Source organism: Ascaphus truei, chromosome 2, assembly GCF_040206685.1.
Source record: "Ascaphus truei isolate aAscTru1 chromosome 2, aAscTru1.hap1, whole genome shotgun sequence".
NCBI classification, from domain to species: Eukaryota; Metazoa; Chordata; class Amphibia; order Anura; family Ascaphidae; genus Ascaphus; species Ascaphus truei.
This window is the reverse complement of record NC_134484.1, coordinates 380652655-380676050: the sequence shown is the minus strand read 5'-3', so window position 1 is coordinate 380676050 and position 23396 is coordinate 380652655. Positions and strand designations below refer to the sequence as shown.

Below are 23396 nucleotides of genomic sequence, written 5' to 3'. Positions count from 1 at the left end.
AAAGGGTTTAACTAAATATCCAAGTAAATATTATTATTATTGAAGTATTTAAACTTTATACTTATTACTTTATATGTTTTGTCAATTGGATGTAGCATTGGGCACCCCTGTCTTTTGCAATCTCACAGAAAGCAGGCTTCCCTAATCTAACAAAATGTGAAAAGTTGTGCAGAACAGGCACCTACCGGGGAGTCTGATTTCGTGAATATATACGGGAATAGCATTATCAGCGGCTGCCCAAAGCCATAACTATATGTTGAAGTGGGCAGAAGACCTCAATATAGAAATAGATAGAGACGACTCTGAGGATATCTGGGAATCGTCAGCTAAAATCTCAATTTATACGACATTGAAGGAAAATATATATAAAATTTTATTTCAATGGTACTTAACTCTGAGTAGGCTGTGCGAGATCTTTCCAGGAACACCCGATCTATGCTGGAGAGGGTGTGGCCTGAGAGGAGATATGGCCCATATTTGGAGAACCTGTCCACATATCCAGAACTTCTGGACCATGGTCCAAAACATGATCCAAGAATTAACAGAACTGAGAGTCCTGTTAGATCCGCTGACCTTGTTGGCAAAGCCCATAGAAAATCTACAGACTCCCTTGAGAAAGCAGGTCTCCTTTGTCCTAACAGCGGCACGCTGATCTATTGCAGCGGCGTGGAAGAAAATAAACACCCCATCCAGGCGCAATATTAGCAAAAGAGTGAACGAGGTCAGGACCATGAAGAAACTGTTGGCCCAATTAAATCAAAATTTGGGACAATTCTATAAAATTTGGGAATCATGGTCCCAGAACGAGAAAGATCCCAAAATAAGAAAGAAAAATTGAGAACTGGGACACAGGTGCAAAAAAAGTTGAAAGTGGCGGTTGGGGGCTCGACGAGGGGGGGGGGGAACTACCTGGTATGTCCCCACCCTTGCTCCTCATGCCCTCTTCTACGCCTAGCTTTCCCCCTGCCCCCCTCACCCCGGTGCCCTTTCTCACTCTGGCACCTTCTCTCCTCTTTCTCCCTGCTACTATCTCTTATCTTTCTCTGTCTCTTTTAAACCTCTCAAAGGGTTTTGAAATATGGTTGTTTCTTATGTAATCCCTCTATAGAGGTGTAGGATATTCTCTATTTTGTTAGAGGATAAGAACAAAGCTTAAAACTAGAGGTTTATGTAATATAATCTATCTGTATAAATGTATAAAATATCCTACTGTTAACTTCTGATAACCAATGTATCATGGGAAAATAAGAATGTAAAACCCTGCTAAAAACAATAAAAAAAGAAAAAAACATTTCCTTTTTTAAATTGTATATTTCAAAGGAAAAATGTTGATTTACTCTTTGTTTATTTTTTAATTCTTAGGTGAGAAAAGATTTGAATGCCCAGAATGCTCAAAGAGATTTATGAGAAGTGACCATCTCTCAAAGCATGTAAAAACCCATCAGAACAAGAAGGGTGGTGGAACAGCTCTGGCGATTGTAACTTCAGGAGACCTGGACTCGGCAGTTAGTGGGGTTCTCAGTTCTCCAAGAATTGTCACAGTTGCAGCTATCTCACAAGATTCAAACCCAGCAACCCCAAATGTTTCAACAAACATTGATGAATTTTGAAAATGTGTTCCAACAGAGACTTATTTATGCTGCACTTAAATGTATGTGATTTACAGAATTGTGAAATGGTCTGTAGAGTGGATTGCTGGTGAGAAATCATGTTTTACATTTCTACTATTTTTACTATTTCAGATAAAGGGTGGCATGAAAAGTATGAAGTTCTTGAATCAGGCAATATACCAAGAGATTGAAATGTTTTATCTGTATCATGTCTTCTACATTTTGTAACAGCCATTAGCTTCCAATTAGCTTTAATTATATGTATTTCTTCCCTACACAAATTGTGTATAAAATCAAACCACATTAAGTGAAATTAGTAATGGACTTAGAATAGCTAATACTACAAACAATTAATTTACAGAAAGGCATTGCATCAGTGTTTTATTTAATACACTAAATCTTGGATTAATTTGACAAAGACATTAATTTCTTATGGAGACATGGTGTTTAAATGTAACATTTGGACAGTATAAAGTTATTTATATGGATAAAATATGTCAACCTTATGCAGAGTGCATATAATTTCATACCACCTAGTACATCTTATTTACAAATAACTCTTTCAATACCGATGGGGTTATAATTATATATATATGAAGTAATCAGAGTTGTTTTCAAATAAACCTCTATACAAAATTAACAGTGTAAAGCCCAACATGTTTAAACGGTTGTAGTCCAATAATTTCACATTCCACTGTATGATTTTTGATTTATCCATCATTGATCAAGCTTGTATTTATAACAGCCGTACCTAGAATTTAGGGGAGGGGTTGATTCTGGATTTGATAAGAAGGTATGCACTAAACAATTTACTTTCATCAAATACATTGCTGATGTCACAATCAAAAAAATTAGATTACTTTAATTTCACAGCCAGAAGGAAACGTGGCTGCATATGTACACAATTCTGAGAAGCACAAAAGCATTATTTTTAGATGTGACCTTTTTCCCTCATAAAATAGTGACCATGGGTAGTTATGTATGGTGGCTTTTCATTTTGCCAAATAAACCCTTTGGTTGTTAAACTTTTTCTAAACGCTTCAGGCAACATTAAATATTAATGTTTTAGGCACTTATCCTGTTAGTGCTAGAAGGTTGAATTATGAGGCATGTAAGTTATCTCTGAAGTCTGAATTTGCAGGTCGAATTGACTGCAACTGCATTTTGCATCCAGGTGTTACATTTTTCAGATCAAGAAATAGTACACCAATTTGGACACAATTAGAAGTGTGTGTGTGTATATATAATATCTATACACATATATATATATACACTCACACACACCCAATGGGTGATGAAGAAAAGTTACATTTAAATTGTTAATGCGACGTTCCTCTAATGTATGTTGCAACTCTTTTTGTTTAGTTTTCATAAGTCTTCAAGTTTCTCTGGAATCAATAAAGATGTGGTTCTGTCGAGGGCTTCTTTTTTTCTAGATGGGAAGCAGGAGTCTCCAGAGCAGAACTGTGTTATTTTCAGCTCCAGGGAACTTCCCCCCCCCCCCCCGCTCCCCTCTGCTTACCGAGATTGGTAAAATCTGCTGCGTCTTCCTATTGACCCGCATGACGCAGGAGATTTAAGAAGCTTTGAGTACCTAAATATTTCAGAGGGTAAGTATTTCTGGAAGAAGGGGGACCCTTAAGTTGAATTTCACTCATTTCAACCAAGGAGATTCCTGCTAATACCTTTTTTGACATTTTTTAATGGTTGAAATGCTTCTTTAACATGTGTAGGCAATCTAAGTGGTTCTGTGTGAAAAGACATAAAATGCATTATTTATTTATTTTTAATTAATTTTGTTTAGAAAAGGGCACTTCCAAAGGCTTAAAGGCCATTCACCTTAATCCTGAGCAGAGCAATCTGTTCTCGCCCCCCCTCCACCCCTCCCACTTCCATGAGGCAGAATTTATCACTCATTTCATATTTCTGTATATGATGGGGCATTGTATACACAAGGTAATTTAACAAGTCCATATTAATTATATTTTTATATATATACACACACAGGGATAACCATATTTTTTTTCTTTGTACTTATTTAGCTTAATTTTTGAGCACTTAGAGTATAATTCTCACCCCCCCCCCCCCCCAGAAGTATCTGAATCTGATCGTTTACAATATGTAGACATTATTGTAGCTGAATGTGTTTGTTTGTTCGTTTCTCCTGCACAGTGACTCATATTATTTGTTGCAAACTTTACACATTTAACAATTTCTAACTGAAATGTAGTACGAAGTGTAAAAGATTTCAATTATGTTGTATATTTTATTTACCATTTTTGTGAACTGCTATGTCTGGCTTTAAAACATCAACTAATCTATATTTATTGCTATCGAACTAAAATGTGTAATGATTGTGTAAAATGTAAAGCAGCGTATACATATCTGTTCTGCTGTGATGTTCCACAACCAGTTTTTCAAAATTCCTTATGCTCAAGTGTTACTATTGTTTATCAGGTACATGATTGCATCATTGTGATCAATAGGAAGTTCATGATCATATGCTTCAAATTTACCAAGCATATTTGTGATGTATACCCGGACTGTTCTAAATCAAATCTATCCAATCAAATTTTAAATGCACAAAGTTCGGTGCACAAAATGAGCAGCAGTACATTTTAAGTATAACATTATACATTGGTGGACTTTTCATCATGCTGGATAAACTTCTCTTTATTAGGAAGAGGGTGGTTTGAGCTGAACTATTTTTTTTTTTTTTTTTTTAATAGTAGTTAATTACTGTTGTAATTCATAAGGCACAGAAGTGCTGTAATGTCTTGTCATTTCACTGTCAATCCATTTGCCACTGTTTTACGAGAAAAAATGCTTTCATGTAATTGTTTATGTAAAACTATATTTATCAACTTAGAATTTCAGTGTTAGATTATTTTTTTCCCCCAATATATGTTCTAGTAGTAGACATGTGGACGTGGTGCAAATTGCATTAGACATTTTAATTATTTATCACTTTTCTGATATTGTTGTAGTATGAGAGCGCTAATTTGTCACGTGAGAAAGCATGTTAAGTCCAACATTTCAATTTTATGACACTTTTATTGCAACGATATTTGTATTTAATTATTCATTTTGATGCCTTGTGTTACTTTGTGCATGTCAAAAAGTTAGCCCTTGAATTGATATGCAAGCATAAGGTATTGAATCAGAAAACATTTTGAAAAAAATAATTATGAAAGTGTTTTGCAAAAGGTCATGTTTTGTAATACTAACTGTACATTTTTGAGAAGAAAAAAAAAGAACTAATGGAGGAAGGGAAATAAATGAACAATTCCCTCAAATTTTGCCAGCATAGCCTCTAATTTGTCATTTTTACAGTGCTGATCTGTATAAACTTTTGTTCTTTATTGTGGATTTGGAAATAAAATTATGTGAAATTTGTTGTCCAAACTAGTGTTATGCAATATTTCTTCACTTGGTGCTAACCAAAAAGACTGGTCAGAAATACATGTCTGCTGGAGTGTTCGTGCCATGGAAGGTGGCAAAGAGCCTGCTGTGGAATGAGCACAGAGTGGTAGTGACACAAGGGGGCAGATATCCCAGGCATGCTGAACTGAAGAAACTAGGCAAAGCTGTCACGATAAGATTATACTAACAACACTTGGTGACCCGGTGAATCAGAATCAGTCTATAGCTGCAAGCTAGGATTCCAGTGCAAAAGTTGCCAGAGACCGATTGCATAACCTGCCACCTGCTCAATCATGCAGCCTCAGGTGTAGTGTAAACAATTTGTTTTGCTGTGGTTGGGAGGATGGTAATTCAGGAGCATAATTGCATCAGCCTTCAAAAAAACTACCAGTTCATCACTGGTTAATTGCATTCAAATTAATTTCTGTATGTCTGCATCTACTTCTAAAACAGATCAGAAAATAACTTTTAACTTGGGGCCACATCCCACCATGTCTTACATTTTAGTGTTCCTTTTCCCAGTTCAATTATGTTTGATTCATTCAACCAAGACAATTTATGTTGAGACTTTTGACCCTGGATTGAAAAAATGATCTCAAGGTAGTTGTGCCTGATGGGATTTGAGAACATCAAGCTTTCAGTGGCATAATGGTGTTGGCAATTGACTAAAGCTAAATTCTGATTCCCCAACTTTATTTACAGATCTATATGTACCTGCCTGTCTATTGAATGGACACTAGTGTGATATAAGAGTGACCTAACCATTTTGAATTGGGGAGTTATTGCTTAAATGTAGATGGTTATCTTTGGTTCAAATAAAATATTAAATGGGAGCAAACTAATCCTGTTGCATTAAACTTTCCCAATGCAATTGCATGACCTTCGAGACGGTAGCTTTCATATAAAATTATTAAAACAGAAATAGTGAAGTCTGCTCTGTTACAGCCTGTGGTGGATATAAACTGTACTTTAACCAATGGTTTTCTTCCTGGATCCATGAGTCCCACGCAATCTCCAGCCGTCTCCAACACGATCTCCAAGGTAAGTCCACACACCAAACATCAATCAATTTTTACCCCAAAAATAATTAGACAAGAAATGGCGCAGTTTAATTTAATCATAGAACAACAAAAAAACCATGTGTTACAAATTGACATAGAGGTAAAAGAGGTAGAAGAGAGGATTGGCAGACTGGACCAAACCACCCTTTTTAAAGAGAAAGATTCTAAATTGTTACTATGGAAGATATTGAGATAGATAGCAATTCTTCCACTATTTTTTCTAGAAGACCCACTAAAGTGGTGGACTTCAATAGCCTTCTTAAATTAGATCTAGATAATGTACCCATCGTTGGGGAGGCTAATATCTTAGAGGCTGAATTTGAAAAACTTGAAAAGCTACTTATTAAAGATATTAAGAAATTTTGGGACTATACTTTCTTAGAACAACATGTTTTGAGTAATAGAGTCCCGAGAGGTCTAAGATTATATAAGGATCCATCTTTAGACCTTGAGGATGAGATCTTTCTTGATAAGTGGTATAACCTCTTGGAAAAATGTTCACATGATTTAATGAATTTAATCATAGAACAACAAAAAAACCATGTGTTACAAATTGACATAGAGGTAAAAGAGGTAGAAGAGAGGATTGGCAGACTGGACCAAACCACCCTTTTTAAAGAGAAAGATTCTAAAAAAGGTAAAGCTGAGGAAATAATCAATGAGAGTGAATACAAGTTTTTATATAAAGAACATCCCATTAGACCAATTTTCTTCTACCTCCCCAAACTCCATAAAAGCCTTACAAACCCCCCTGGGAGACCCATTATAGCAGGGATTGACTCACTGACTTCGAATCTATCTGCATATATAGATACTTATCTGCAGACATATGTTAAGAAACTTCCGTCATATCTTAAGGATACAACGGATATCCTGCGTATCTTGGCAAGTCAAGTATGGGAAGAAGGGTGGTTCTTAGCTACGTGCGATGTAACCTCTCTGTATACGTGCATTAGCCACAGAGATGGGCATGAAGCTGTAGATAGAGCTTTGTCGAGAGATCTTGCCATGCCCCATGAACAGGCAAACTTCATTCTGGATGGTATCAAGTTTATTCTTGAACATAATTATTTCTTATTCGAGGGAACATACTATCTCCAGAAGTGTGGTACCGCCATGGGCACAAAATTTGCACCCAGCTACGCAAATCTTCTCATGGGTGCATGGGAGGAGGACTATATTTGGTCCATTGCGGAGCTGGGTGCTGATTTGTGCCTATGGCGGAGATATATCGATGATATATTCTTTATCTGGAGAAGAGATGAAGAAAGTCTGGTGAAATTTATCCACTATCTAAACGATAACCCTTTGAACCTGAAGTTTTCCTGCGAATATAGTCAGGAAAGGGTTAATTTTTTGGATATAACTGTAATCATTGATGGTGGATCAATCAGCACTCACTTTCTTCAAAGAGGTGGATATCAATAACTATATATCACCCCCTAGCTGCCATCACCCTAAATGGCTAAAAAGTGTGCCATACGGACAACTGAGGCGTATCAGAAGAAATTGTTCTGATAACAATACCTTCCAGAAACAATCTCTTTTCTTGCAGAATAGATTTAAAGAAAAAAACTATGAAAACAAGACCATCAAAGATGCGGTAGAAAGAGTAGAAGGTTTAGAAAGAAAGAACCTTTTGATTGACAATGTTAAAACAAAAAACAAAAAAAAATTTGACTTCACTTTCCTAACAAACTATAATAGACAGTCAGAAAGGATAACAAAAATAGTCCGTAAACATTGGCACATCATTAAAAATGGTCCAAGATTGGGTGATATAGTCCCTGATCAACCGATGGTAATTTTTAAAAAAGCAAACACTTTAAAAAATAAGTTAGCACCAAGCGCCTTACCTAAGATTAATAACAAAATTAATAGGTGGTTGCCACAAATTAAGGACTTTTTTGGATGCACAACATGCACTGCATGTAAATTCAGAGCGGATGATAAATTTGGGTTTATGTCTAACATCTCCAAACAAAAATTCCAAATTAAACAGCACACCACATGTAAAACTGATCATGTGATTTACCTAATACAATGTCCTTGTGGGCTACAGTACGTGGGTCAAACCACTAGGCCCATAAGGACACGTGTTCTTGAACATGTTGGTAATATTAGAAGAGGGGTTACAACCCACCTATTATCACATCATTTTATTTTAAAACATAACGGTGAGACATCAGGCCTGAGGTTCACTGTCCTTGAGCAGGTGCTGCCCCACTGGAGGGGTGGTGACAGAAATACTGCACTTAAAAAAAGAGAAAGCTTTTGGATTTTTTCATTAAAAACTTTAGTTCCTCAGGGCCTGAATGTAGATTTTGAATTGGGTGCCTTTTTATAGAAATTTTTATGGAAATTTTTAATAAATTGTTGCCATCTGCTCTATGTGTCCATTATATAAGGTATACTGATATATGAATAATGTAATTTTTATCTTTAAAGTTGTTTCTTCACTAAATTCCTTTTTGTTTCATATCTTTAAGACACATCAATCGTCGTTCCATATCATTTACCCAGTATAGGGATTCACATATGTTTTAATGTTTTAACTTTTAATATTTGTAATAATTGTGTTTAATAATAAAATTGTGTGTAATATTAAAAGTACGATACTTTCCTTATGAAGTTAAAAGGAGAATCTTTTTAGTGTGGTTATTTTAAGAATTGTATAAATTTCTGCTTAAACTATAACACCTAGATATATGGGGGATGTATTTCAGCTGCCCATAGATTATTGGTGTTTTAACAGTTAACCTTTTGGAGGAGGGGTTAATGTTAGTTCGAATGGGTATAAAAAGACCCCTAGAGCAGGTCACAGCTACTCCTGATGAAGACGTCATTTAGAACGTCGAAACGCGTAGAGCGCGACCCTACGACTGAGAGGGGGAGAGAATACTGAGTCCGTGATGTCATCTCCAACCGGCCGAAATCCCGGAAGTGACGTGACGACTGCAGATCGAGACACAGTCGGGTGGCGTGCAGCAGCAGCAGCGACGTGAAGTGATCGTAAGATCACCTACTCCTTATGCTGTTTATCCATTTGGATCTTGTAAGCCTCCATTTTACCCGTGTGTGGATAAACTGTTTGTTTTTATCCTTGGCTCTGTCTATGTCTGTCTCCGCTTGAGATCGAAGCTCCTCCTTTGGTTTTGTACCATACCTTGTTGCTGGTTATACCTGATATAGCCTTGCTTTAGCTTTCTAAGTACTACTTGGAAACCACTTCACTGTGATTACAAATTTGCACTATGTAGATTTTGTTTTATTTTTAAGGTACCATCGCTCTCCTGGTTCTCCTGTGCAAGAAATGGCGCAGTGTCTAGTCTTGAAATGTGTCTAGTCTTGACTCCTGATACACTGTGACACAATTTTGCGAATAAGTGATTCTCCCATAGTCGTTGGAGTACCTGTTTGACATAACCCGTGTGTTCATGTGCGGTTTTGGAGAAGTTTAGAATGTCATCTTGATAGACAATGATGTATTGGTCCAGGAGATCCCTGAAAACCTCATTGACAAAGTACTGGAATACCGCAGGAGCATTACAAAGGCTGAAAGGCATGACAAGGTATTCGTAATGTCCATCCCGAGCGTTAAGCACTGTTTTCAACTCGTCCCCATGTCGGAGTCTTACAAGATTGTAAGCTCCTCGTAAGTCCAGTTTACTAAAGATGGTGGAACCCTGAAGTCTGTCGAAGTGTTCGGTGATGAGGTAAGGGGTAGCGGTTCTTGATTGCAATTTTAGTAAGTTCCTGATAATCAACACATGGTCTGAGGGATCCATCCTTTTTCTTTACAAAGAAGAACCCTGCACCTGCAGGAAATGAAGACTTCCGGGTGAAGCCCCTTTGCTGGCTCTCTTGGATCTATTCCTTCATGGCCTTGGTCTCTGGAGGTGACAGTGGGTACGAACATCCTCGCGGAGCCACTGAGCTGGGTAGAAGGTCGATGGGGCAGTCGAGTGATCGGTGGGGTGGAAGCTCCTTGGATTGAGCCTTGCTGAATATGTCCAGAAATGCAGAGTAGATTTGAAGCAGATGAGAAGTTACCTGCTCTGGTACTGAAACCCCACATAGACCTTTGGACGGCACAGAGCAGTTCTGTAGGCATTATGAACTCCATTGAAAAGGTTGTTCTTCTGTCCAGTCGATCCGAGGGTTATGTAGTTGAAGCCATGGGAGGCCCAGGATGACATCGACGGTATGAGAAAAAATTACGTGAAATTGTATCATTTCAGTATGGACCTCTCCTGTCTGTAACTAAAAAGGGATAGTTTGAAAACAAATAAAGGCGGATTGTAAGGGTCAACTGTCAATCACCTCAAGCCTTGCCGGTTGACTTTTACGTGCCAAAGGGATTTTATTTCTTTCCGCGAACCCCTGGTTCATGAAATTTCCCCCTGACCCAGAGTCCAGAAAGGCCAGAGATGTAGCCTTGTAGGTGTCACCGGTTAGGGTGATGGGTATCAAAAGCCTGGTCGGCATTTTGGGATGAGAAGTAGCTAATGATCCCAGTGTGATCCAACTCTTGCTGGCGACTTGGCATTTCCTGACTTCTGGGGGCAAGTAGTTACCTGGTGTCCAGTATTACCGCAATAAAGGTAGAGTCCAGCATTATGTCTGTGCTGTTTCTCACCAGGCGATAGCTTGTTGCCTCCGAGCTGCATGGGTTCTTCCGGGTCCGAAAGTGGAGAGTCCAGGGCCTCTGTGTAGTGGCTGCGGAGGGACTGCACACCTTCCTTGCGTCGATTTATCTCGGCCCCTCTTTCCTGTAATCTTAAATCCATTAGGATGCATAGACCAATGAGCTCCAGTTTCATTGGGCGTTCCTGCGCAGCAAGTTCTTCCTTAAGGTTCTTGGAGAGACCTTGCCAGAATGCTGCCACCAATGCCTCATCGTTTTAGCATGTTTCAGTGGCTATGGTCCGAAATTCGACTGCTTTACGGGCCACGGGATGACTGCCTTGGGAAATATGGAAGAGAGATGAGGCAGCGGTTACCTTGCATCCGTGCTTGTCGAATACGCTGTGGAACTCCTTGGTGAAGCGGCTTATGTCGTATGTGAGGTCCGGCCTTTGTTCCCAGATGGGTGAAGCCCATGCCAAGGCATCATCAACTAGTAGGGATACGATATAGGCCACCTTAGATTGCAGGGATAGAAAACGTAACGTCATCAATTCTAACTGAATAGAACACCGGTTAAGAAACCCGCGACAACTGAGAAGTTTGCCGCCATAGCGGTTGGGTGTAGGGAGTCAGGGTTCGGAGGCTCAGTTTATGGGAATGTTTGTGGGAGCAGACACCGTTGAGGGGACAGGGTCCACAGGGTCACTTTTAGCCTGGTCAGTAGACTTCTACTGTAAGTAGAAGTTGCTCAGTTCGCCGACTATACTGGCCAAGCTGTTTCTCTATTTGGTTAAACATGTCAGAGTGTCTGTGCAGGACTCGAACCACCTCAGCGGGGTCCATGTTTGTGGGGCTGAGCATACTGGAACGGCTGCTCACCACAAATAGGACGGGACTGCAGGGCTGAAGTGGAGATGTTAGAGAACACCAACCAACAATCGCACAACCACGTCCAGATTGCGTAGTCGTGTAGCTGGGTCAAGGTTGGAGAGGTCAGAATAGTCGTGATACTCGCCGTGGTCTAGGATAGAAGTTGGATGGTCGTTGTGCTTAGCCAGGGTCCAGGAGTAGAGAAGTCAGAATGATCGTTGTGCGTAGCCGAGGTCTAGGGGTCAGAGAAGGTAGAGGTCCGGGTACAAGCTGAGGTCAGTGGTAAACAAAGACAAGGCATAATGCAAAGCAAGAGCAAGATGCTTGAGGCAAGCACACGAAACTTAAACCCTGGGTTTATGCTCAGCCAATTTGCCTCAGCGCTGGCTGAACATATAAGGAGCAGGGAGCCAATGGGAAGGCTCATCCAAGCTGTGAGTCCTGCATAATTATAGGTAGGCTGTGTACTGATAGGCAAGGACACAGTGTATCACAGCTGTGGAGTAATTTGCAGCATTAACCTCTGGAATGCCCCTGGTATTGCGGCGCCAACAGTGACGTCACGGGACGTGGCGGAGCCTAGGTCCGTTCCTGCCGCTTTTGCGAGGGATGTTACGGGACGCGTCACGGGGCAGGACCGAGGTCCAATCCTCGCAGTTATTCATTATAATATTCTACTACATTCTTCAATATATTGGTTTTGAGGGCATTTTATGACTGCAATTATTGGTTAAAGAGGCAGCTTATGTCACGTTCTATATATATTTTTTATATAACCTCCTTCAAGGGAATATAAGGGTTAATTGACTTTTTGGACTATAAATAGCAATCATAATCAGTAGAGCTTCAAATTCCCTGAGGAAGTGACACTCCTAGTCACGAAACTCGTAGGGTGGAGCCTAATTGCGTTAGGGGTTGACTTCACCCTGTCACAGTCAGCTATCAGTTATGCCTGGGAGACATATGTCTGAGTTCTTCATCCAGCACTCAGAAGGTTAACTCAGGAGGAAAAGCTAGGTAATCAGGATGTAAGCTGACACCTGATAACCAGCAGGGTATATAAGAATGTTGTTACTGGTAGTAGCTGTGGCTCTCAGACCACAGAACTCTGCTATGTGAGCTGCTAGCCAGATGGATTTCCCAACTAACTCTTTCAACCAAAGTAAGAATTGTTCATTTGTTTTCCTGACTGCTTAATATACATTTATGGTTTGGTAAATGGTTTAGCCAGCCAGCCTGATAGATAGGCCTGGAGTGTTAGTCAGTTCTCCCAATGTGGAGCAAGTTTTGTTTTGGTGATTAAAGGGACAGTGTGCCTAAATGTTATGTTATGCTGTGGAGAAAATAAAGCCACTCAAAGTTTTCATTAACCTGAAAGTACATGTGTGGACTATTCCCTGACCTCGGCTAAAGGCCGTCTTGCCTCAGGTGGTGTCAGAAGTGGGAAGGAGACCGACCCTGTTTCCGATGGGTCACACACTTGAAAAAATTTCCTCCATTTTTTTTTTTTTTTTTTTTAAAGGTTCTTGGAGTAACAGGCCCAGCGAGATGAGGTACAGGCTCAGCAAACAGAAAAGCTCCTCCAAATGCTGGCTCCAGCCCCAGTCAGACCGGAGATTCCAAATAACCCACCGATGATGCTGCCTAAAATGAAGCCAACCGAAGACCCAGAGGCATTCCTCCTCACTTTTTAAAGGGTAGCCACGGCCCACGGCTGGACAGTTGATCGCTGGGTAACGACTCTGGCTCCACTCCTCATAGGAGAAGCTCAGGCAGCCTACCAGGCTCTTCCAGCAGACAAGGCCATGGACTATCAGAAACTAAAGGCTGCTATTCTGGATCGCCTAGGCCTCACCCCAGAGACCTACCGACAGCGGTTCCGGACAGTCAAATATAGAAACAGAGACAGACCTCGGGTTATAGCCCACCGCTTGGTAGACTTATGTGCCAGGTGGATACAACCAGAGAAGCATAGCAAGGCAGAGATCCTTGAATAATTTGTGCTCAAGCAGTTCGTACAAATACTGTCCCGCTCCTGGGTAAAAAGACATGCTGCATTTTCCCAGGATTCAGCGGTCCGCTTGGTGGAAAACTTCCTTGGTGACGACAGCCAACAAGACTGCTGGGATTGGTCTGTGCAAACACCAGCTGCTTCTTGTGATGCCAGAGGCAGGAGAACAGACTATCGAGGGGTCTACAACCCGCCAGCTCGGGAGATCCAGTCAATCCGATCAGAAGACCTTTCCCATCTCGGAGGGGTCCTGGTACAAACTCCCGCAGAGACGCCTATCCCGGGTCCGAGGCCATTGGATCACCAAAGGAAGGCCGCCACCCACAGTATTCCCCAAGAACCTGGACTCCCGTCTCCCATCCGGTGGAGAGGATATCACCACCAACCAGAAGGGAGGATCCCGTCCCACAGCGGAGAGGTCCAAACACCGAACCCCGTCGAGAGCTTCCGGTGATGACCGAGTTTGTGGACTCGGGAGATGATGAGATGGACTATTCATATGGCAGAACCACTGCCACAGCTTCTCTCCGAGGGGACCACGATCCATGATTAGTCCCAGCATCTCTGGAGGGGAAAATAGTAAAAGCCATGCTGGACTCGGGATCTGGAAAAACCCTGATCCTAGAGGGCCTAATTCCAAACAGACTATCCTATGACTCTCCATGGAATATCGAATGTATCCCTGGGGATACGAAGAGATACCCGACGGCGAACATTCTACTGCGTATCAAGGATCAAGAGGCTAGCCTACTAGTGGGAGTTGCTCCCTGGCTACCTGCTCCTGTTCTACTTGGCCGAGACTGGCCCTACTTTGAAACATTGTTGGCCCCTACTCCTACAGAGCCTACTTCTCTGGTACCAGAGAAGCCCGGAGACTTGTTTCCTTTTTCCCCAGAGATTTTCCCCGGTAGACACCACGTCCCAAAGACACGTAAACAGAGACGTGCGGAAAAAGAGGACTGGTTAAGAAAGGCTGGGACTCTTGGTAACATTAGTCAGCCCAAAAGACTGCAGGTCATGGCCGGAGATGACCAGGGTGGGGAACAGATAGATACGGGAATTTTGCCAGACCTTGATCTTCCTGACTTCCGTCAGAGGCAGAGGGAATTCCCAGCTCTGGCTAGACAATATGAGAATGTGGTACTGGTCAACGACAATATAATGGATGAACAAGGTGTAAGAATGTTTCCACATTTTGTACTATTGAATGACATCCTATATCGTGTGAATAAGGTTACACAAACAGGGGAGGTCATTCGACAGATGCTAGTCCCTAAAGCAGGCCTGCACAACTCGTAAAGTGAGAAGGGCAGAACTGCTCCAAGGAAAAAAAAATTGGGTCGCACGGGTAAAATCATCATCATCATCATCATCATCATCATCATCATCATCATCATCATCATCATCATCATCATCATCATCATCATCATCATCATCATCATCATCATCATCATCATCATCATCATATCTCCCCCAGCACCCCTTATGAGGATGATGATATCTCCCCCAGCACCCTTCATCATCATCCTCATATCTCCCCCAGAACTCCTCACTAGCAACCTTTGCGATACTCCCCATCTATCTCTCATACCCCCATCTCTCCCCCTAACCCCCACACATAATACCTCCCCTCCACATAAAACACACAATACCCCCCTGCACAGCACACACATCACACACACCCTGCACCTCACATCCCTCTCCCCCCTTGCACCTCACATCGCTCTCCCCCCTGCACCTCACATCGCTCTCTCTCTTGCACCTCACATCACTCTCCCCCCTTGCACCTCACATCACTCTCCACCCTTGCACCTCACATCACTCTCCCCCCTTGCACCTCACATCACTCTCCCCCTTGCACTTCAAATCACCCCCTTGCACCTCAAATCACCCCCCATGCACCTCAAATCACCCCCCTTGCACCTCCAATGACCCCCCCTGCACCTCAAATCACCCCCCTTGCACCTCAAATCACCCCCCCTTGTACCTCAAATCACCCCCATGTTTTCAAATCACCCCCATGCACCTCCAAGGACCCCCCCCCTTGCACCTCCAATGACCCCCTTGCTCCTCAAATCACCCCCCATGCACCTCAAATCACTCCCCCTTGCACCTCCAATGACCCCCCCTGCACCTCCAATCACCCCCCTGCACCTCCCATCACCCATCACCCTCCCCCCTGCACCTCCCATCACCCATCACTCTCCCCCCCTGCACCTCACATCACCCATTACCCTCTCCCCCCCTGCACCTCACATCACCCACAGGGCCGCCAACAGAAATCATGGGGCCGGGGACAAATGAAAGGAGCAGGCCCCTCCCCCCCCCCCCCCAAACCCATAGCGCACCTACCACGAAAAAAATATCTTTTAGCGCGCAACTTTTACTTAACTGTTTTCTTATTGTGATACAGAAAAAAACATTACATCTCCCCCTCCTCATACCTCACCCCTCCCCCCTCCCTTTCCCTCTCCCTTCACCCACCCTCTCTCCCTTCTCCTCCCCCTTTCTCTCCCTTCTCCCCCCTCTCTCTCCATTCTCCCCCTCTCTCTCTCCCTTCTGCCCCCCTCCCTTCTCCCCCTTCTCTCTCCCTTCCCCCCTCTCTCTCCCTTCTCCCCCCTCTCTACCTTCTCCCCCCTCTCCCTTCTCCCCTTCTGCCTCCTCTCTCCCTTCTGCCTCCTCTCTCTCCCCCCTCTTCCCCTTCTCCCTCCACCCCTTCTCCCCCCACCACACCACTCCGTTTGCCCCGCCCCACAGCAGCCCGTTTTACACCCCACCCCTGCAGCAGCCTGTTTTTTACACCCACACCCCCCCCCCCCTCCTGCAGCAGCCCGTTTTTCACTCCCACCCCCCCCCCGGCAGCAGCCCGTTACACACACACACACACACACACACACCTTAGCTCAGCACATCCTCTCCCTGGTACCAAGCCCCACCCCTGGCATGCTATGACCTCCAACCAATCCCTTCTACTCTAAAGCCCTGTACCCCGGCATCCAGCTATTGAAAAAATAAATACTCACGGCTGCCGCATCCTCATGCTGCTGCCCCCGCGCACCACCGCCGACTCGAGCACCACAAACAAAACCGGGGGGGGGGAGGGGTGGAGAAAATTGCCGTCATTTTTTTTATTTTTTATTTATTTAATTAACTGGCGCCTGGCCGGAGTCATCTCGGGCCGCACAGACAGGTCAGGCAGGCCGCATGCGGCCCACGGGCCGTATGTTGTGCAGGCCTGCCCTAAAGGTTTGATTAAAACAGTGTTTACCCTAGCCCATACTCTCCCATGGGGTAGTCATTTGGGCAGAGATAAGACCACGGACCGCATCTCGTCCCGGTTTTACTGGCCAGGCATACATGGTGACATCTTGAAACTATGTGAGACATATCCTGGATGCCAGTTAACTAGCCAAAAAGGACAGAAGCCAGCTCCCTTGGTTCCTCTGTCCTTGGTAGCAGTCCCATTCGAGAGGATTGGGGTAGATCTGGTAGGACCTTTAGAACCCTCTGCGAAGGGACATAAGTTCATACTCGTCGTAGATTATGCCACCAGATATCCTGAGGCCTTCCCTCAGAGATCAGCCACTGCTAAACAGGTTGCTCACAGGCTGTTGGGGCTGTTCTCTAGGGTAGGACTTCCCCAAGTAATGTTAACTGACCAGGGAACAAATTTCATGGCGAAATTAATGCAGGGTGTCCTAAAGTTATTGGAAGTTAAATCCATCCGGACCTCAGTCTACCATCCTCAGACTGATGGACTGGTAGAGAGGTTTAATCGTACTTTAAAAACTATGCTTAGGAAGTTTGTGGATACTGAAAAGCGAGCTTGGGATGAACTTCTCCCTTTCCTGTTGTTTGCAGTTTGAGAAGTTCCCCAATCATCCACAGGCTTCCCCTGTTTGAGCTCCTATATGGATGCCAACCTCAGGGTATTCTCGACCTACTGAAGGAATCCTGGGAGGAGGAGCCCTCCCCCTCCAAGAACACCCTTCAGTATGTCATAGACCTTAGAAACCGCCTAGACATAATAGGTCGGTTTGCTAAGGAAAATCTCAAATCTGCTCAAGAACGTCAAGAGAGGCAATACAACCAAAATGCCTGCTTGAGGGTCTTCCAAACTAGGGACCAAGTGATGCTACTACTACCGACATCAGAGAATAAACTCCTTGCGATGTGGCAGGTGTAGAGGGAGAAAGGGGGTGGCCCGGGATTAAAGGGGTTATACCCCATTTGGCCATCCCCTGACCTCACCAGGGAGACAAAGGGTTAACTGGGCTAAGACCCAGAACTGTGGTTTAACCCCTGTTATAACATGTAAATGTGTATTCCCCTGTTTTCCCTGTTTTAGTGTAACATCTGGTCTGCAGCACACACACACTGGGATCCATCCGGGAGCACAAGGGTTAATAGTTGTATAGTGATTATAGCCCTTTGTGTAACTTTCCTGCCTTTTCAGGCACCATTTTGCAGGTTCCCATAGGCCGCCATTAGGGCTCAATGCTTTCTAATGGTGAATCTTGCTGTGGAGTCCTGTTCCTGAGAAGACCAGCAGATGGCGTCCGAGAGGGAGAGCGGCGGTTTCCCATTGAAAGTCAATGGGCTCATTGACTTCAATGGAGAAATCCTCGAGAGAGCTTTCCAGGAACGAGTTGGCTGCCATCCAAACCGCTTAACCGCAAAGGAGAACTTTGATCACTTACAAGTCAAGTTCAACGACAAGTGGCGTGGGAATAAACAGTTCTAGGGCCCCTAGAAATAAAATTCTTTCTGTCCCTAGTTCCTAGACCTCCCCCCACTCGACCACAACTGGGTCCCCATATCCTGGACCCCCGATAAGGGTCGAACCAAGAAGAGCGGGCCGCGCCATAGGTTCCAATGGCGGCGGCAGAAACAGCTCAGGAAAACGGCTAAGTGTGAAAAGCTGAATATTGGTAATCCATTGCTCCGGTTCCGGAGGACCCAGCGGATCAGGGTTTGGGGTATCTGTAGCCACTGCTCCGGCATCGCTGCAGAACCATCCTTGACCCGCTTGGGCCAACCCGACGGAGTATGGACCCCCTTGAAGGTTCGGGACTTTTCCCATAGACTCCAATGGAGGCCAAAACCCATTGGCCGGCTACGGCGGAAAAACTCCATTGACTTCAATGGCGGCATCGCCCCGTTGAAAGTCTATGGCGGGGATTCACATAGCCAGCCAATGGCGGCTGTTTGCCATTAAAAGTCTATGGCGGTGAAGCCTGTTGTTTTCAATGGGGATTTAGTGAAAAACCGTGATTTCATTTACAGCGGAGATTTATGTAATAAAATGTGAAACGGTTTTAATTGTATTTATGTATCTCCGGTTTCCCAGGTCGTAGCAGGTCGCAAATTGGACCCTAGGGTGTCCCAGTTCCGGCATTGAGAACTGGGAAGTTTGGACCTGCTGGACCCAAAGGAACTGGATATTTTAATATGTTCATGTTTTATCCAACATACTGTATTCCAAGGTATGTGTAAAACCCAGAGGAAATTCCTTTGCATACCAGGGTAGCATATGGCCAGAAAGGCGACCCAATGTCTAGGACCTGAGTATGTTTCAAAGGATTTTGCCACCTCCACTGTTTGCATGAGGGTGGAGACTACTCAAACCAGAGCAGTCTTCAAGTGTTCCATTTCACACCTCACAACAAAGGATTTCCTGCCAGGTACTCAGTTTGGTAGACTGGCTGGCATTCCAGAAATAGAGGAGGGGTTATAGAAATGGGACCCCCGAGCTCTACTGCGCATATACCAACTAGCCGGGAGGCATGGGTCAAAAAGTGTTCCCACGTTAACGAGTGGCTAGAGTTAATTGAGAACCAATCCACGGTGCTCAATGTTAAGGATAGGGCACAAAAGGTTTATTAACTGATGTTCACCCTGTATCCTTGGTCTTCAATTTATCATCTGAATGCTACCTGATTGCGAGAGAATTGCTATGCTAAATACTTCTCATTCCCCAACCCCAACGTAAGTGTACTTCTTGTTTGTTACTGTATTATTCGTGTGTTCACCTATCCAAAGGAATAAATATACTTTATTATATCTAAGACTCGTTCAGTTCAGACCCAGTGATAAATATATATCATCTGTTATATATATTTATGTGTGACTATACAGCCTGCCATAATCTCACCGTGACAGCAGGGTCCTTTCCAAGTTCTCCGCCGCACCGGGGAGGTGAACTATGAGATCACTCAACCAGGGTCCAGGAAGGGTAAACAAATCTACCACGTAAACCTCCTGAAACCCTGGAAAATTATAAGATCGCTGTTCATCCACCCTCGGGAAGGAGAGACGGATTTGGGTCCACAGCCTCCAAAGGGTAGTACTTACAATGACCATCAGGTTCCCATGGGAGGGCAGTTAACAACGGAACAAAGGTCAGACCTACTAGAATTATGTGACCAGTTCCCAGATGTTTTCTCTGAGCTGCCAGGACAGACTGATTTAGTGTCCCATGGGATTGAGACAGAACCTGGTGTAAAAGTACGGTCCCGTCCCTATAGATTGCCAGAGGGCCGAAAAGACCTGGTAGAGAGGGTGATTGTAGACATGTTGGAATTGGGCGTGATCGATGAGTCCCACAGTGAATGGTGTAGCCCTATAGTGTTGGTCCCTAAACCAGATGGGAAGGTGAGGTTTTGCGTGGATCTCCGAAAGGTAAATGCTTTATCCCGATTCCATGCATACCCAATGCCTAGGGTGGATGAATTGCTTGACTCTCTTGGCAAAGCAGAGTATATCTCCACCCTAGATCTCACGAAAGGATATTGGCAGATACCTTTAGTGGAAGAATCCAACTGCAAAACTGCCTTCGCCACCCCTCTCGGTTTATACCAATTCGTCACTATGCCATTTGGGGGGCTCCAGCCATGCTCCAAAGGTTAATGGACAAGGTGCTACGACCCCATAGGCCATATGCCGCGGCCTACTTGGGTGACATTGTCATCTATAGCAGGCACTGGCAGTCCCATATAAAAAGGTTAAGGGCAGTCCTAACGTCCTTAAGAGAAGCAGGGCTTACTGCCAATCCAAAAAAATGTGCCATGGGAAAAGCACTACAAAATACTTGGGCTATGCCATTGGGGGAGGGATAGTAAGGCCGCTATCCAGCAAGGTGGCCGCCATAAAGGAAGTCCCCACCCCACAGACAAAGACACCGGTACGCTCCCTTTTGGGGTTAGCAGGGTATTACAGGCGGTTTATTCCAAATTTTTCAGAAATTACTGCACCCCTAACATATCTAACAAAAAAGAATGCCCCGACCCAAGTTAAATGGTCTTGGGAGTGCCAAGACGCCTTTGACATGCTAAAAAAGTGCCTGTCAGAGGGCCCCACTCTTCGGAGCCCAGATTTTAAAGAGCCCTTCATAATCCAGACGGATGCCTCCGAGGTAGGACTGGGAGCAGTGCTGTCCAAACAATTTGATGGGGTTGAACACCCCATATTGTTCATCAGCCGTAAGCTGTTCCCAAGGGAAGTGAGGTAATCCGTCATTGAGAAGGAGTGCCTCGCTGTAAAATGGGCAATTGAGGCCGTGAGACATTATGTCGCCGGAGTACACTTCACCCTGGTCACTTACCATGCGCCCTTGAAATGGTTAAACACTATGAAGGACACAAACTCAAGGTTGACTAGGTGGTATATGGCCCTCCAACCCTTCTCTTTTGATATACAGCATAGACCTGGAAAGGACCATGGAAATGCCTATTTTTTGTCAACAGAAGGAGTGGAGGGTCGGGCTTCCGCCGTGTGGGCCCCTAGCCACACACAAACGGGAGGTATGTGACAGGGTAAGGTCAACCCCTATCAGTTATGCTTGAGAGACATATGTCTGAGTGCTTCATCCAGCACTCAGAAGGTTAACTCAGGAGGAAAAGCTAGGTAATCATGATGTAAGCTGACACCTGATAACCAGCAGGGTATATAAGAATGTTGTTACTGGTAGTAGCGGCGGCTCTCAGACCACAGAACTCTGCTATGTGAGCTGCTAGCCAGATGAATTTCCCAACTAACTCTTTCAACCAAAGTAAGAATTGTTCATTTGTTTTCCTGACTGCTTAATATACATTTATGGTTTGGTAAATGGTTCAGCCAGCCAGCCTGATAGATAGGCCTGGAGTGTTAGTCGGTTCTCCCAATGTGGAGCAGATTTTGTTTTGGTGATTAAAGGGACAGTGTGCCTAAATGTTATGTTATGCTGTGGAGAAAATAAAGCCACTCAAAGTTTTCATTAACCTGAAAGTACATGTGTGGACTATTCCCTGACCTCGGCTACAGGCCGTCCTGCCACACTGACATTGAGGACACTTGGACTAAGCAGTGACATCATCGGGGGGAGGTGTCAGACAGATTAGCTGCCGCGAGGAGTGGAGCGAGGGAGACTCACACCCTTTGATGCTGAATGCCAAGCTCCTGCTTCAAGCTGCAGATGGTAACAGTGTATCAGGGGTCAAGACTAGACACATTTACTGCACCATTATAGATCTCATTATTTTTGGGGTAAAAATCGATTGATGTTGGTGTGTGGACTTACCTTGGAGATTGTGTTGGAGACGGCTGGAGACTGTGGGATTCATGGAACCAGGAAGAAAACCATTGGTTAAAGCACAGTTTATATCCACCACAGGCTGTAACAGAGCATGCAGTAAGTAGGCATTTGTATTCGTGCAGCGAGTTTCTGCTAAGTCTGTTTGCTGTGCAATGGTCTGTTTTCTTTCTTTTATATCATAGGAGGATCATTGTTGATAAAGGGCACCTAAGGACTTACACCATCTGACTGTTTTTTGGGACAATTCATTGACATTACCAGGGACATTGAAATTGATATTTTCAGCATTTATTACCACCTTATTGTGCCGGGGACTGCATTTCCAATTGTGACAGTTTAACCTACGTGTTTGTTGGGGATATTTAATATTTCCCTTTCCAACATCTAAAGTAGCTGCAGAGATGCTGTGTCTACCCACCAAAGGATGTCGCAGCCGCTCAGACTGTACCGTGTGTGCACGCCCACGTAATTTCAGGCTGTGATATTCTAAGTGGATTTGGCAGATGGACAAAACTAATGACATCTCTGGAAGCAAGTGGGTTCCTGGAGGTCAGACGAAGTCCAAACGGAGCCAAATGACCCCCTGGTTCAGGTAGTAATGAAAAAAATATCACCCCCTCACCAAAAAAAGCTGCACACTGCTGCTTTTAGGCCCCTTTGAAATGGTTGAAGCAAATATCTCTCACTAGTGTGTGTGTGTGGGGGGGGGGGGGAGGTTGCGTTTTTTTTAAAGTACAGGCGTTAAACTAAACCTGTTTGCATTTTTGTTTGGTGTAGGTTGTGGTACCTTTTTGTTTAGTGGACCAGCATCAGAATTTATCATAGATTAAGTTATAGAGTATAGCGTTTCTCTTTCAAGTGTTCTATGGGCAGCACAGTTGAAAGAAAGTGTGTAAAGTGAAGAATAACAGTGGAGATAAACTCTGTAGGGAGTTTTGACGGGGAGTGGTGAAAAGATTATCATACATTAACTTAGGCTACAGATGTAGCAAGACTTACTGTTGCTGTGATCGTGTTAATATGTGAAATTTTTCGGCACTTTATTGCATGTCGTGGCCTCGCAACTTGACCTGTTGTGTTTTGTGGCCTCGGTAGTTCTTTGAACTAACAACAGGGGATGCTAGTGTGTAGTAAAGCTACATTTAATTTATTCTGAGACAATCACGCACTTCTTGTGACATTCCAACTGTAAGATAATGACCATATAAATGTATACTTAT

The 23396-nt window shown here is 43.7% G+C and overlaps 1 protein-coding gene across 7 annotated transcripts in view; it reads left to right on the top strand.

Moving 5' to 3' along the window:
• SP4 (Sp4 transcription factor) overlaps positions 1-5015 on the top strand; it is a 49915-nt gene extending 44900 nt beyond the window's left edge. For 4 of the 7 annotated variants that reach the window (XM_075587151.1, XM_075587150.1, XM_075587155.1 and 1 more), the window contains one exon: positions 1363-5015. In XM_075587151.1, coding sequence (XP_075443266.1) covers positions 1363-1610 — 248 coding nt within the window. In that variant the 3' untranslated portion in view covers positions 1611-5015. The remainder of the gene's footprint in view (positions 1-1362) is intronic. The other 3 variants (XM_075587153.1, XM_075587152.1, XM_075587154.1) reach the window with 2 other exon arrangements.
• The last annotated feature ends 18381 nt before the right edge of the window (positions 5016-23396 follow it).